At 38.1% G+C, this 13,466-nt stretch overlaps 1 protein-coding gene and 2 long non-coding RNA genes across 7 annotated transcripts; all 3 read left to right on the plus strand.

Annotated features, from left to right (window-relative positions):
• The first annotated feature begins 551 nt into the window (after nucleotides 1-551).
• On the plus strand, nucleotides 552-2,927 carry LOC131258183 (E3 ubiquitin-protein ligase BRE1-like 2). 5 transcript variants are annotated; one of them, XM_058259303.1, is made up of 4 exons: nucleotides 552-1,203; nucleotides 1,292-1,433; nucleotides 1,787-1,846; nucleotides 1,998-2,241. In XM_058259303.1, the coding sequence occupies exons 1-4, from the start codon at nucleotides 1,126-1,128 to the stop codon at nucleotides 2,003-2,005; spliced, it is 288 nt and encodes a 95-aa protein (XP_058115286.1). In that variant the 5' UTR covers nucleotides 552-1,125; the 3' UTR covers nucleotides 2,006-2,241. The 5 variants fall into 5 exon arrangements, with proteins under 5 accessions (XP_058115286.1, XP_058115281.1, XP_058115282.1 ...); XM_058259298.1 differs by lacking the exon at nucleotides 1,998-2,241 and adding exons at nucleotides 2,254-2,330; nucleotides 2,571-2,927 and having other exon boundaries at nucleotides 1,104-1,433; nucleotides 1,825-1,846; XM_058259299.1 differs by lacking the exon at nucleotides 1,998-2,241 and adding exons at nucleotides 2,254-2,330; nucleotides 2,592-2,927 and having other exon boundaries at nucleotides 1,105-1,433; nucleotides 1,825-1,846.
• A 4,793-nt stretch (nucleotides 2,928-7,720) lies between these two features.
• Nucleotides 7,721-8,438, plus strand: LOC131257395 (uncharacterized). The gene is made up of 2 exons (XR_009177358.1): nucleotides 7,721-7,827; nucleotides 7,923-8,438. It is a non-coding gene; the product is annotated as an uncharacterized LOC131257395 (long non-coding RNA).
• Nucleotides 8,439-9,196: 758 nt separating this feature from the next.
• Nucleotides 9,197-10,607, plus strand: LOC131257396 (uncharacterized). The gene is made up of 3 exons (XR_009177359.1): nucleotides 9,197-10,001; nucleotides 10,157-10,255; nucleotides 10,434-10,607. It is a non-coding gene; the product is annotated as an uncharacterized LOC131257396 (long non-coding RNA).
• Nucleotides 10,608-13,466: the final 2,859 nt, after the last annotated feature.

Here is a 13,466-nt window from a genome sequence, read left to right on the forward strand (position 1 = left end):
AGGGCTAGGATTTTTATTTTCCATTTCTGATCTTTTCTCCCCCTCTCTTCTACGCAAGAGGGAAAGCATCGGTGTTTGACAATGATTCCATCAATGGGGGTGATTCGAGTGTCAGCAGCAAGTTTGTAGAGGTAAGTAACTACATTGTGTTGTGGTTATTGTAATCGTATATCAATCATCCCTATTGTGGCTGCTACTTGGGTTTGGTCAACCCGAAAATTGATTGACCTGAATCAAGTTTAGGACAGGTGTCAAGGCCCTTGGCTCACATTCAAGTTAGAAAACACAGACCCAATTTGAAATCAGGTTTGTTTCAAGAATAATCATGTGTATTTGGGTCGAGTTGGTTCAATATAGAGGATTTTTCATTAGCTTCAACCCCCGTGACCACAATCTTCGTCCGCAGCCACTGCCCCTGTAATCCATTGTTGCAACCTCTGTACTTCACCAGCGCAGCCACCTCCACCAATCAGCACCAACATTTGCCATATCACCTTGTGGTTTGAAGGTTAGTAGTTTCTTTTTTATTTTCCAGAGACACCATTTTATAATTTATTGCTCTACACATATTGAGTTCTGTATAATTTTTGTTTATGCATAATTTCCTTAAGAAGTGTTCTAAAACTAGGGAGATGGTTTCTCAAGTGGACCATGATCTTGAATCTTGATGGAGAATGGACTATTGCTACAAAAAAACTTACCAATATGGCTTTAATGGTAACACTAGGAAGTGTTAGCTCTCTTTTGGCTACTGGAAGGTAGCCATATTTTCAGATGCTCTAAAACATGCATCAATCATTGATGGTATTCATCTTACTAAGCGGCAACAGGAAGCTGGCTTTTCAATCATTGACATTTTCTTAGTTGAATGTGGACTGTTACTACACTTGTTTTCTTAATTGTCTTCATAGGTGACCAGTGGAATTGTACTGTAAGGGAGATTTTGAGCCATGGTCCATCCACTGGGCCATATGGTCTGGATGACCAAAACATGGGTTGCATTTGTACGAAGCACCTGAGGATGGTATGGAAGTTCCTAGCTCATAAAATACATCTTTGAAGGGGTATATTGTATTTTTGTTACATAAGCAACTATGGTTTATCTTATTTTGTAGCTTGTTTAGTATGGATGGAGATTTTACACCTGTAATTGAACTTGTGGAGCTTCGGAAGAAGCATGGATTTTTATTGGTCATTGATGATGTAAGTATGGCTTCTAATTCCAATTAGAGTTGCATGATTGTGTCATACAAAACAGTGATTGATTTGATGCACTGGCATTTACTTGGAGTTTCTTCCGGCCCTTGGGACACTTATTTGTGGCAAGCATGGTGGTGGAGTGGCAAAGCAGTTTGATTGTGAGAATGATGTGGATATATGCATCAGAACTTTGAGCGAGCTACAGGTTGCCACGATGGTTTCATTAGATGCAGGTAATCCAATCTGTGTTTCCATAGAAAATATGATTGCCAGATGGAGTGATTTTTGTTTTAAATGTTTTTTTATGTCCGAATTATGTTGTTTATGCTTTTTAGTGTTCATAATAAGAAGCAGCCTCAAATAGTAGTTATGCTTCATTGAAGTCAAATTTGAAATAATGTGGTAGCAATTTGTAGCTCAATTCCTCAATACGAATGCCAAGAAAGTTACTTGCAATTTGGTTATCACTTTATTCAACAAATTATTTCAATTCATTTTAATATGCATCCAATAGCACATTACGTAGGATTTGTAATATCTGAAAAGATGCCTATTAACTGTTTATGTCTCTTTTGACCTCTTTCAGATTTCATGCATGCTAACTGTTTGATGAAATGGCTCAAGGTCTTTTGCCTGGGAAATGAAGGTGAGTACATAGTAATTTAGCCTTCTTCTTTTTTCTTATCGCCTTTTATTTTGTTGCAAACTCCAAAATACGTATGATAATCTTATTTCTCTACTTCGTAACTTATATCTTCAGAGACATGCAATATTTATTTATTTTTCATTGCTGGTAGATGAGTGAACACAAGAGCATCGAATACGTGTGTTGAACAAATGGTAGAGATCAAGACTCTTAAAGCACTGGTATGTTCATGATCTGGGACAATCTTCATTCTGTATTTAGCTCCTGCTTATCATCTAATTTCACTGTCATCTATCTTTACATTTTCCTTGGAATTAGATGGAGCTACAGATCTTTCAAGAATACTTTTAGGGATTACTATCTCTAAATGAGAAGGTATTTATAACTGTAGGAAATGAAATTTGCAAATTGAAAACCTGCAGAAGCAAAAGCAGGAGCTCCAAATCTTTTTGGATATGTATGGACAAAATTGCTTTGAAAAGAGGTATGCTATGAATTTGTGAAAATTTCAGCCTCTGCACTTCTGTTATTGTCTGAATTGGCAAATTAAGAAGGAATAGGAGTGTAAACTTTCAGAATTTAAAATCTGATAAGTTCATTGGACTGAAATTGCATTTTTCTTTGCACCTCTTTTTGCATGATTGGTTTCATTATAGATATGTTTTTAAGTTGTACAATTTTCCTGATATTGTGTATGGTTATATAATGCATTCTAATGTTATAGGCTTTCTACTATGAATACCAGAGATGTGATAGAAATCAAGGAATCAGAACGTAGAGCTCAGGTGCAAGCTAAAATCTTGAAAAGTGCTTTGGATGAACACAGTCTAGAGTTGCGAGTGAAGGCTGCGAATGAGGCTGAGGCAGCTTGCCAACAAAGGCTTTCTGTCGCTGAAGCTGAAATTGTTGATTTAAGGGCAAAATTAGATGCTTCTGAGAGGTTAGCTTTGTATATGTATTTACTTAGTACTTCTATGTGTATATGGAGATTACTTTTACATCATTTCATAAGTAGGTTATATGGAATATGTGAAATAAGGTAAATTTACTGTTATGTGTAATTATTTTTGACTTTTTACAATAGAGTCTTTGATGCAGGACATGAAATTTAAGTATGAGATGCAAGAACTCAGGCTTAGATCATACCAATTCGGAAATAATTACACAAATTCCACATCCCACATGACAGTCCAAATCATTCAATTAAAAGGGGAACCTATGCGGGTCCAGGCCGACACAGGCTAGAACTGGACCAATAAAAATTATAAACCAAACGATGTCAAAGGGAAATAGAAATCAACCACACATGCATAAAAATCAGTCCCTAATCCAAGGGATTCCCCAATTTCAATTCAAGGAACCCTAGGGTGATGAAAACGACAAACAAATTAGGGAAAACGCAATCTAGGTTTAGGGTTTATGAATAAAACATGTATAAGGAGGCAAAAGAGGATAAAAACGTAAACCAAAGACGATTCCCGCGTGTGGACATCGGGCCTAGGGCACTCGCACGTGCGCAGGTGTTTGGCGGTACGTGCAAGGGGGCGTTGGTTTCAAGAAAGCCCTCCTTGACACTGGTCAGCTAGGGGTAGGCTCCAAAACCCCCTAAGTTTCAGGTCAATCCAAGCGGCGGCTTGTGCGTAGTACTCCGTCGAAGTTTCTAACCTCCTATAGGGCCGAAATCTGGAAATTTGTTGTAATGAAGAAAACTGATGCTACAAAGGACGAATTCGAAATGCAACTAGATCCTTCACATTGAATGTGGAACTAATTCCCATGGAGGGTGGAAGATTTACCGCATACACATTGAGACCGTTTCATTTTATAATTTTGAAGGGTTTAGCGCTACGCGCGCTTAACTTACGAACGGTCCCCAAAAGATACCGCTCGGGCATGATGCGGACCATCACAGAGTCCCTTACATCGAATTCGTTAAAACATTTATATTAGTCTGCAGAAAATTTGTAATGTTCATTACTAGTAGTGATCTTCTACCTGAATTCTTGATGCCATGAATGAATGTTATGCGCAAAAGACTCTGTAGACTCTAACGGCCTATGGAACAATGACATAGGGATAAGATCAATAGGTTTCTCAGGTTTATAACCAGTAACGATTTCATAAGGATTGAGACCAGTGGACCTATCAATAGAACTATTAAACGCAAACTCGGTTGTAAGTATTACGGTGTTCTAATTAAACGCAAACTCGGCTGTAAGTATTACGGTGTTCTAAGTTCTTGTGTGCTCTATATCCCTCCTAGGGGGAGACTCATCCGGTAGATCATCAGGAAAGAAATCACGAAACTCATCCACTACTAAAATGGCCTCAATGGGTAACTCTACACTAGCCTTTGGTGTACTCTATCTAGCCACGAGGCCACACATGTTGTACCCCTCAAAATAATGGTCTTGATGTCCCTTATGGGGTGGGAGTATGGGTGCACGCCCATGACTAATTCCTTGGCCACCTCTATTCATTAGTCAATCCTCCTGACCACCTGCCTGAGATTGGCTATCTTCCCTAATGGTGGGGTTTGTCCTGAGGGAGGCCTCTATTTGGTGAAGGCGTTGATCTATGCTTTGTTCCAAGCACTTACCCTACGACTCAATTTATTGGGACAACTTGTTTAGTGACTCTAGCAGTTGTTCCATGTTTAGTGTAGGATGCTAGCCAAAACCATGACCCGTACGTGTGAGCGTACAACTTGCTAACTCCACTTAAGGACTTTCTACGATGACTATATGTGACTAAATGATCCTATGAGACTCTATATGAGGGAAACTACGCAGTGCTACTAAAATCCAGCAATATAGTTGTCAAATTAAAGGAATAACAGAGAGTTACAGCAATGTAAATTGCTAACTTCATGCTAACAAAAATTTCAACAACTAATATCAGGGACTATGGACTCCTAAAAGCTACATGTGATGGACTAGATACATGAAGGACTTAAACAAACTAACCCTAAACAAGTAATGTATTCCCCTATAAGAACCCTAAGCTTTGATACCAAATTTGATGCAGGACATGAAATTTAAGTATGAGATGCAAGAATTTAGGCTTAGATCATACCAATTCAGAAACAGTTACCCAAATTCCACATCCCACATGACAGTCTAAATCATTCAATTAAAAGGGGAATCTATGCGGGTCTAGGCCGACACAGTATAGAACTGGACCAATAAAAATTATAAACCAAATGATGTCAAAGGGAAATAGAAATCAACAACACATGCATAAAAATCAGTCCATAATCCAAAGGATTCCCCAATTTCAATTCAAGGAACCCCAAGGTAATGAAAACGGCAAACAAATTAGGAAAAACGCAATCTAAGTTTAGGGTTTATGAATAAAACATGTATGAAGAGGCAAAAGAGGATAAAAACCTGAACCAAAGACGATTCCCGCGTGTGGATAGCGGGCATGGGGCACTCGCACATACGCAGGTGCCTGGTCGCACGTGTGAGGCACCTGCGAGGGGGCGTCGATTTCAAGAAAGCCCTCCTTGACACTGGTCGGCTGGGGGTAGGCTCTAAAACCTCGAAGTTTCGAGTCAATCCGAAGGGCCGCTTGTGCGTAGTACTCCGTCGAAGTTTCTGACCTCCCGCAGGGCCAAAATCTGAAAATCTGCTGTAATGAAGAAAATTGATGCAACAAAAGACGAATTTGAAACACGGATGGTGGTAGAAGATGGAAAAAAAAGAGATGATGAAAGATGGGGTGAATTGGGATAGATGTGGCTTCGCACCACGGTAGTTAGCCCTTCGAAAAGGGAGGGCTTCGCATCCACTTTTGAATTCTTCCACAACTCACAAAGAGAGAAGAAAAATAAAGCAGAAATTTTTATTAAATTTGAATGAATGAAAAGAACTACAAGGGGTACCTTTTTATAGGGAAAACCATATACCCCAAAAACTCACACCATGTGCGCAACCTATTACTTGGCGATGAAGTAAACTAAAATAAAAACCAAACAAAGAAATCTAAAGCATTCACGATGTTCAAAATAATAACAATAAGCAAAACCTAAAATAAGAAATCAATCCGACGAGTGGGCCACGATCATGAGATCCCATGATGGGCTTTTCTTGACTATCGGGCTCACCTTTTGAACCAAACTTCGTCTTCTAGCTAGAAGGCCCTCCATGGATTTCGTCATTAAGCCAAATCGATGGGGCCCTCCTTCTGCGTACATACGTGCGTAGGGGGGGTGGTGTGTGTACAAGTGTACACGTGATGTCCCCATTAGTCTTGATCTTATCAGATACTATAGAACTATCATCATTCTTTATGACCACATCATCACTACACTAAGCTGATTTTCCCTGAGATTTTTATATTAATTCTTCAACAATATTGCATCCAAATGGGCCGTTACCAATTAATTCCTGTGCTTGTAGCTTAAATTGCATGGTTTTACAGAAAACAATTTGTTTATTTTTGCGCTGATGAATATGCAGCAGATAATGTCTTCACTCTTTTGAGAATACATGTTTGGGTGATTTCTGTTCGTCTTAAATCAGATTGCACGTGTCCTTTGCTAGGTAGAACCATAACATAAGCTCCCTGTCCATTTTGGGGATTAGGAGCTGTTGTTATTCTTTCCCTAAACTATTCTAATGCATAAAATTTTGAATCAGGCAGATTCAGTTTGAACTTACTGAATAACGATGAGAACAAATAATTTTCATTAATCATACCTCTATAATGTAAAGTGTATCAAACCCATATGTGACCACTCTGAATGCAGGATTGCCTTTTCAATTAATGAGTTTCTTGAGACAAGTAAACGACAGGTGATTATCGTTGCATGTTCTTTGAGGAACGAAAATCTGACATTGGATTTTGCATACAGGATGACATGCTCGTTGAGATTGTAATAACCATTAGCACGCTTTTTTGTTCTTCTTTTTTGCCGGGAATGGCAGTGGTTGCTCTTTTAAGGCATTTTGGATGCCCTTGCTGGTAAGGTTGGAAGCTTACATTGATTAAATGCTTTTTTTTTTTCATGAGGATTTGCTATTCATTTTGAAAAGCAGGATATATTTCTGACATGTCTTCCTTCAACCATTTTATTTTTATTTTTATTTTTATTTTTATTTTTTAAGCTGGGAACTTGCTTCAACATTGAATACACGTAAATCTCTCATGCATTTGATTTTCATTGGATTTTGGTACATGACAGGCAATTCAAATAAGTTGAACTTGATCCATGGTGCAGGGATCTTAATGGAAACTCTCTATCTGGAAGAGTCCCTGCGAAACTCAAGAGGACGGCCTCTCCATAGAGCTAGCTTCAAGCAAGCTGTCATTTATAAGGATGATTACTAACTTATGAGGCCGTATTTATGTTTCCTTTCAATTAGTGAAAATATAATGCCTGTGAAAATATAATGCCTGAGGTAGTCCATGACAATTGATAACTACTATTTAAGAGTCAGACTAGTGTTATTAGTTTGGCATCACTTTCAAAATGGTGGTGACTCATCCATTGGGCATGTGGCATCCTTGTAAGTCCATAATGACTAAGTCATCATGCCATTGTGGACGGAGCATAGAGGCCGAAAGTCACACTGATCAGAAGATCATAGCCATCCAATGATCAATGGCTCAAGTGAGTTGTTCAAACGATGATGGTTAAGATTGTCAAATACGCTTATTCTCAACCTTATACTCCATCCATGATCATGGTGGGTTGTGACAGTTTGACGATCGGGTTTCAGTAGCATATTTTCCATGTGTACACTGGATGTGAGTCAGCATCATTTTGATACTGATGAACTATTTTTGTAGTGTAGCCTAATTTTTAATAGCTTATGTTGTGTATTATTAAAATCACTGTTTGACATGTATAGTTTTACCAACAATGCAGGCATTGCGTTGGGGGCATTTATAGCACTTGCACTTATTTTCATTTGTTCCATATGCTGGTGGAAAAGATGGCAGAATATTCTTCGAGCTCAGAAGCTTGTTGGTATGTCATGCATGTGCATATGGATGTGTCCATGAATGGAGTTTGTATTCTTTCTTTTATGATGATGATGTGGCACGTTGTCATTCTTTTTGCATCAAGAGATGCTCTGTATGCAAAAGCGAGGACTCACTTCATGCGTGACGTGCAAATGACCAGGCCCTGCATTCAGGACCAAGCTCGAGTGGTTGCTGAGATAGGGCCCCGCTTACTCTCTTAGCTGAACTGCCATTTGCTTTTGGTTCCATCCATGTCAATCCCTATTCCATTCGTTTACAACCCGTCGATTGAGGTTTTGCAAGTCACATTCCACTAGTTCTGTCTCTATGCAGAGCTTCCTCTTTTGACGGGAAAATAGTTCTGAAAATCCCCCTGGCAGAATTGATTTCTTCCTCTATCATGTATGTCATTCTCATGTAGTTTTTGTGGTTGTAAGGTGTAGATCAGGAGTTAATGTATATTCTGCATTCTTTCAGGGATTCCTTAGAACATCATGTTTTCATGTGTGCTAGGAACTAAAGCCTTCTTGCCTCTTTGTAAGTACAATGGAAATCACCACAAGGGTGTCTGCACACGATTTGATTGCTATTTGTAATATGAATGCATTGTTTTCTTTCCTGATTCATTTTATGTACTATTCCTAGCAGCATTAACTGCATTAGCTTAGATGAGTTGATCAATCACAATAGGTACTTGCAATGGTAACAGACACCATTATTATAATATTTTTTTAAATAGAAATCAGCTACGGATATTATCCGTAACTATTGTTTTAGAAAACCGTAGCTAATACTAACTTCAGCAATGTGCTACAGATTTCATTCTACTTTTAGCTACAAATATTATCTGTAGCTGTATGTACATGGTACCTATTGCTACGGATTTAATTCGTAGCCATAGCTTTTTAACCGTTAGTTGCACCACCGATTGTTATGGCCATGCTATGGACTCCCTAGCCTTTACCCCTTTTTCTGGTAGTGGCCGCTTATTTGCATATGGGGCTAGATGATTCAAGGATATGCATTGTTCTCAACCTTGATCTGTACAAGTGGAATGGGCAATGCCCCAAAAGTCTCATCGCACGAGAATCGTACAACCCCTAGACCTGTGATGTCAGGTGACTTGTCAATTGTCATTTATATTCTACAGAACTAAAACTAAATTATGTCAGGAGAGGTTAGTTCCAATGCCTCACCCACTGCTCTCTTTTCTTTTCTTTTTTTCTTTTTTTAACCACACACCACAGTGTATACTTGAACCCATGACCTTAGCGTTGAAACTCTAGTGAGTCTACCACTAAGCCATGAGTAGAGACCCTTATTTCCCTTGTTTGCTCCTCATCCCTTGCATAAGGATTCTAACACAATTTTCCAATCAATGGTGTATAACTCTTCGAAGAGTGGGACTTTTCTTTTTAGCTTTCAGATGCTAAGGTAACCCATGTATGTCCTAATTTTTCTTCTTGGTTTGTTCTATTAAAAAGCAGCATGTTTTTGGTAAATAGAACATATAATACCTAAGTCTACAACTGCTTTTATAAGCTCCTCAACTTTTACTTCCTCTGTTTTTGCATAGGTCTCTAAATGACATGCCATGGTTAGTTGAACCTAGAAAAATCTTGGTCAGTTAGATTAAGCATGACACTGATAGAACTAGATGAAATTGATGTTTACAGGAGGTTCAACATTGGCTGATCTTCAACAGGCTCTTAAAGTTACTTGCCACTTCTGTTGGGATTAATAAAAAATGGAGTCCCAGAATGTAGGCCATCAAAAGGCACTGTGCAAAGCTTGAACGTGTAGGATCTACGCAGTTGGCTAGTTTGCTTATATTTGCAGGGCTAATGATCATGCTCTTTGTCAAGCTTTAATAACTTGAAAATTCACATAAAACTGATTGTTCATTGCATATGCATATTATCAGTTGATGGTTGACATACAATTGTTATTTGGAATACATGGTATTTCAATGAATTGGGGGTGAAGCAAAGGCCTTTTTTGTTGTAGTGACAGATCACACTGTCCACTAAAGTTGCTCTTCACAACGATATATACTGAATTGTCGCTTCTTACTGTTTTTATAGGGAATATGCCCCTTCAATCATCTTCATGGATGAGATCGACAGTATTGGATCTGCTCATATGGAATCGGGGACTGGCTATGGTGATAGTGAAGTTCAGCGTACTATGCTTGAGCTTCTCAATCAACTTGATGGATTTAGAGATCCAACAAGATCAAAATATTTATATTTATTTTTTTCTTGTGAATTACTTGAAACCATCAAAGTTCTATTTTATCTCTATATCATAGTCATACAGAATTTATCTTCTATCCAGGTTTTGATGGCTACCAACTGTATAAATATTCTGGATCAAGCCCTCCTCAGGCCTGACTAGATTGATTGGAAGATTTAATTCCCAAATCCCAACGAAGAGGTATAAGCTACATTTTAGTTCTTCCCAGGAACATGAAGCTTAATAGTTGAATCTTCTATCATCATTTGGATCTCTCCTAATAATTCCACCAATGCCAGCTTTAATTTCGCTAGCTACTGTGTGAAATTCTGCTCAATACATATGACGTCCTGATCTCATTTGTTTGATTGTTTTTCAGTCCTGCTTCAATATCTTGAAAATAAACTCGAGGAAGATGGACTTGATGCGTGGGATTGATCTGAAGAAGATCACAGAGAAGATGAATGGTGCATCTGGTGCAGAACTTAATCAGATGGGCCACACACTTAAATCAATTGGCATCTTATGATCAGAGCAAAGGTACAATTGAGGCACACCTGGTGAATGGATTGATTTAATTTTCATCCAAGGGGAACTTCATGATGGGCCTCACCTTTTGCATGGCTTAGATGTTCTCCACACGCCCCATGTTGGTAATGTTACTTGTGCCTTTCAAGAAATTCTAAGGTCTGCATTTCTTTATGTTGATAATGTTACTCATGCCTTTCAATGAGCATTCATCTACTATTACGTATCTAATATTTTTCATTTTTTCAGTGGTGAATTTGTTGCTGTGAACAAACACCTTCATGATTTAACTGAGATGGGTCTTTGGTCTCCTGCTCTCAAGAACAAGATAATTTATGATGATGGGTCTGTTCTTAAGATTCCAGAAATCCCAGATGATCTTAAAGCTATATACAAGTAGGGATATACTATTCCACATATGATGATCGCCTAAAATTGGCAGGTGTCCATTCTATCATGTCCATGTTATCAATAATAATAAACACATGGGGCCGTCTGTCCCGCTGGAAATTTAATTTCCATTAGATGGGTTAGGTGTTTTGTGCTTGTGACCTCTTGCTGTTCGGATGGCGACCCGTTTTATAAAGTCCAAAAGCTGATAACCCACAACCCATGAAATAAAATAATCCATTTGTCTTCACGAAAAGGACTGAGGTGTGAGAAAACTGAAGCTCAGATCCAGCATCATCATTCTTCTCCTTGTAGCCCACCCAAATTCTTCAACATTTCATGGTTTGAAACTCTTATTATTATTATCTTTTTAATCTTCTCCTTTTATTGTGTTTAGTTGTACCAAAAATAATTAAATTTCTTGATATCTAGTGCAACCAAATGCACCTTTTATTGCTTTTTATATTTGTCTACCAAGCTAAAATGCTTCAAATTGAATGGAATCACCTTATGAAGGGCATGCTACTACCACTGCCTAAGAGGGCACATTAATTCCATCTAACCAGCAGGATCCACACAAACAGAGAGCAGACAGTATCTCAAATATACAGCTGCTAGCACAGCATGGTTGAGTCAAATGATCCAGCAACTGAAGTACATAAGCCTCAGATGAACTAGCTCTTACTACCAACATCACCCAGCCAACTAGTACAGAAGATAGACTCTGTTGCAAGTTCTCTTATCAGTATTATTTCTACCTTTTAAGTTCTGAACATGAAGAACATCTTTGTTGTTATTTACTGCAATGTTATTTATTTATTTATTTTATATTTGTGGATCTTTTTTTGACTGGATTAAGTGGGCCTGGGTTGTATTATTAGAGTGGTTCTTTCACCTGTAACATTGTAAATAAGGTGGTGTAGAGAGATCTTTCTACACTTTTTCTTTTGCTTTAACACACTAGGTTCTTGTAGTTCATCTGATGAAAACTAAGTATTGCTTACAATTATTCTATACAAAAAAAGATTTTGAATTAAGTTCTTTTGTGCTTTATACATTTATATTTGTACACATTACTGATTTACCTGCATTCTTTTCTTTTTTTTTCCCAGTGGTGAACGTGGGCAGGAAAAACTAAAACAGCAAAAATTACAATAGCTATGGATTATCGATAACCATTGGTTCTATAGCTACGGATTTTATTTGTAGCCTTTTATTGTTTTCAGCCATCGCAATAAATAACTGACGATATAGGGTCATCCTGCAAAACCGCCGGTAAAAGCTGATGGCCGTTGGTGAAACCTTTACCGATGGAGCCTTTACCGGCAGTTGCCTGACCGCCAGTAAAACTTTTACCGGCAGTTTTGACCGCCGGGAAAGGCCAACTTTGTTGTAGTGTTAGTAAGCATGTCTGTCGAATTCACACTCATGTGAATCTTCTTAAGAGTGATGGCCTTCCTCAAGCAATTGTCAGATAAAATGATGACAAATATTAATATGTTTAGTTTTATAATAGTAAATCAAACTTTTTACCAAATTGATCACGCTTTTACTGTCATAATTAACCGGCATGGCCTCCTGCTGAAGCCCGAGTTCATTTATCATTCCATGCAACCAAACACCTTCCCTAAATACCTCTGTCACTATCATATACTCAACTTTTGTTATGGAAAAAGAAACAATAGACTGAAGGTTCGACATCTAATTGATTGCTCCACCTGCTAATACAAATGAGCAACTAGAAGTTAACCTTCTTTTATTCACATTCCCTACGTCATATAAATCCACATAGCCTACTAACTTTCCCGCTGATTTCTAAAATGTCAAGATGTAGTCCATTTGTACCTTGTAGATAACGAAGTAGCCATTTCCTTGCCTCATAACCTTACTTGTTAAGGTTTGACATGTATCTGATCACAACACCAATTACATATGAAATATTCGGTTTTATAAAGTCTATGGCACATATTTAACTGTCAACCGCACTTAAATAGGCCACAGATGACATAACCTACTTTTTTCTTCATCTATAAAGGGACATCGCTTCGAAAAAAGCCTAAAGTGAGAGGCATGGGTGTGTTAACTGGTTTAGCTTTGTTCATCCTAAACTTTACCAATACCTTCTCAAAGTACTCCGCCCGAGATAATTGGAACATTCTCCTCTCCCTATCTTTGTCTATGTCTATGCCGAGAATCCTCTTTACAGCCCCTAGATCTTTTATTTTGAATGTCCCTGATAATTGAGTCTTTATTATGTTGATTTCGGATATGCTTTTATTGACGAAAAGAATATCATCAACGTACAATACCGACAAAATGAATCCTCCATCAGTTAATGTCTTAAAGTAGACACAATGATCATATTCACTCCTACTAAATCGTTGACTCATCATGAAAGTATCAAACTTCTTATACCACTGCCCAATAAATGTTTCAAGACGTACAACGACCTTTTCAACCTACAAACCTTATTATCTAAACCCTTTTCTTTGAA

Source organism: Magnolia sinica, chromosome 10 (assembly GCF_029962835.1).
Source record: "Magnolia sinica isolate HGM2019 chromosome 10, MsV1, whole genome shotgun sequence".
Taxonomy (NCBI): Eukaryota; Viridiplantae; Streptophyta; class Magnoliopsida; order Magnoliales; family Magnoliaceae; genus Magnolia; species Magnolia sinica.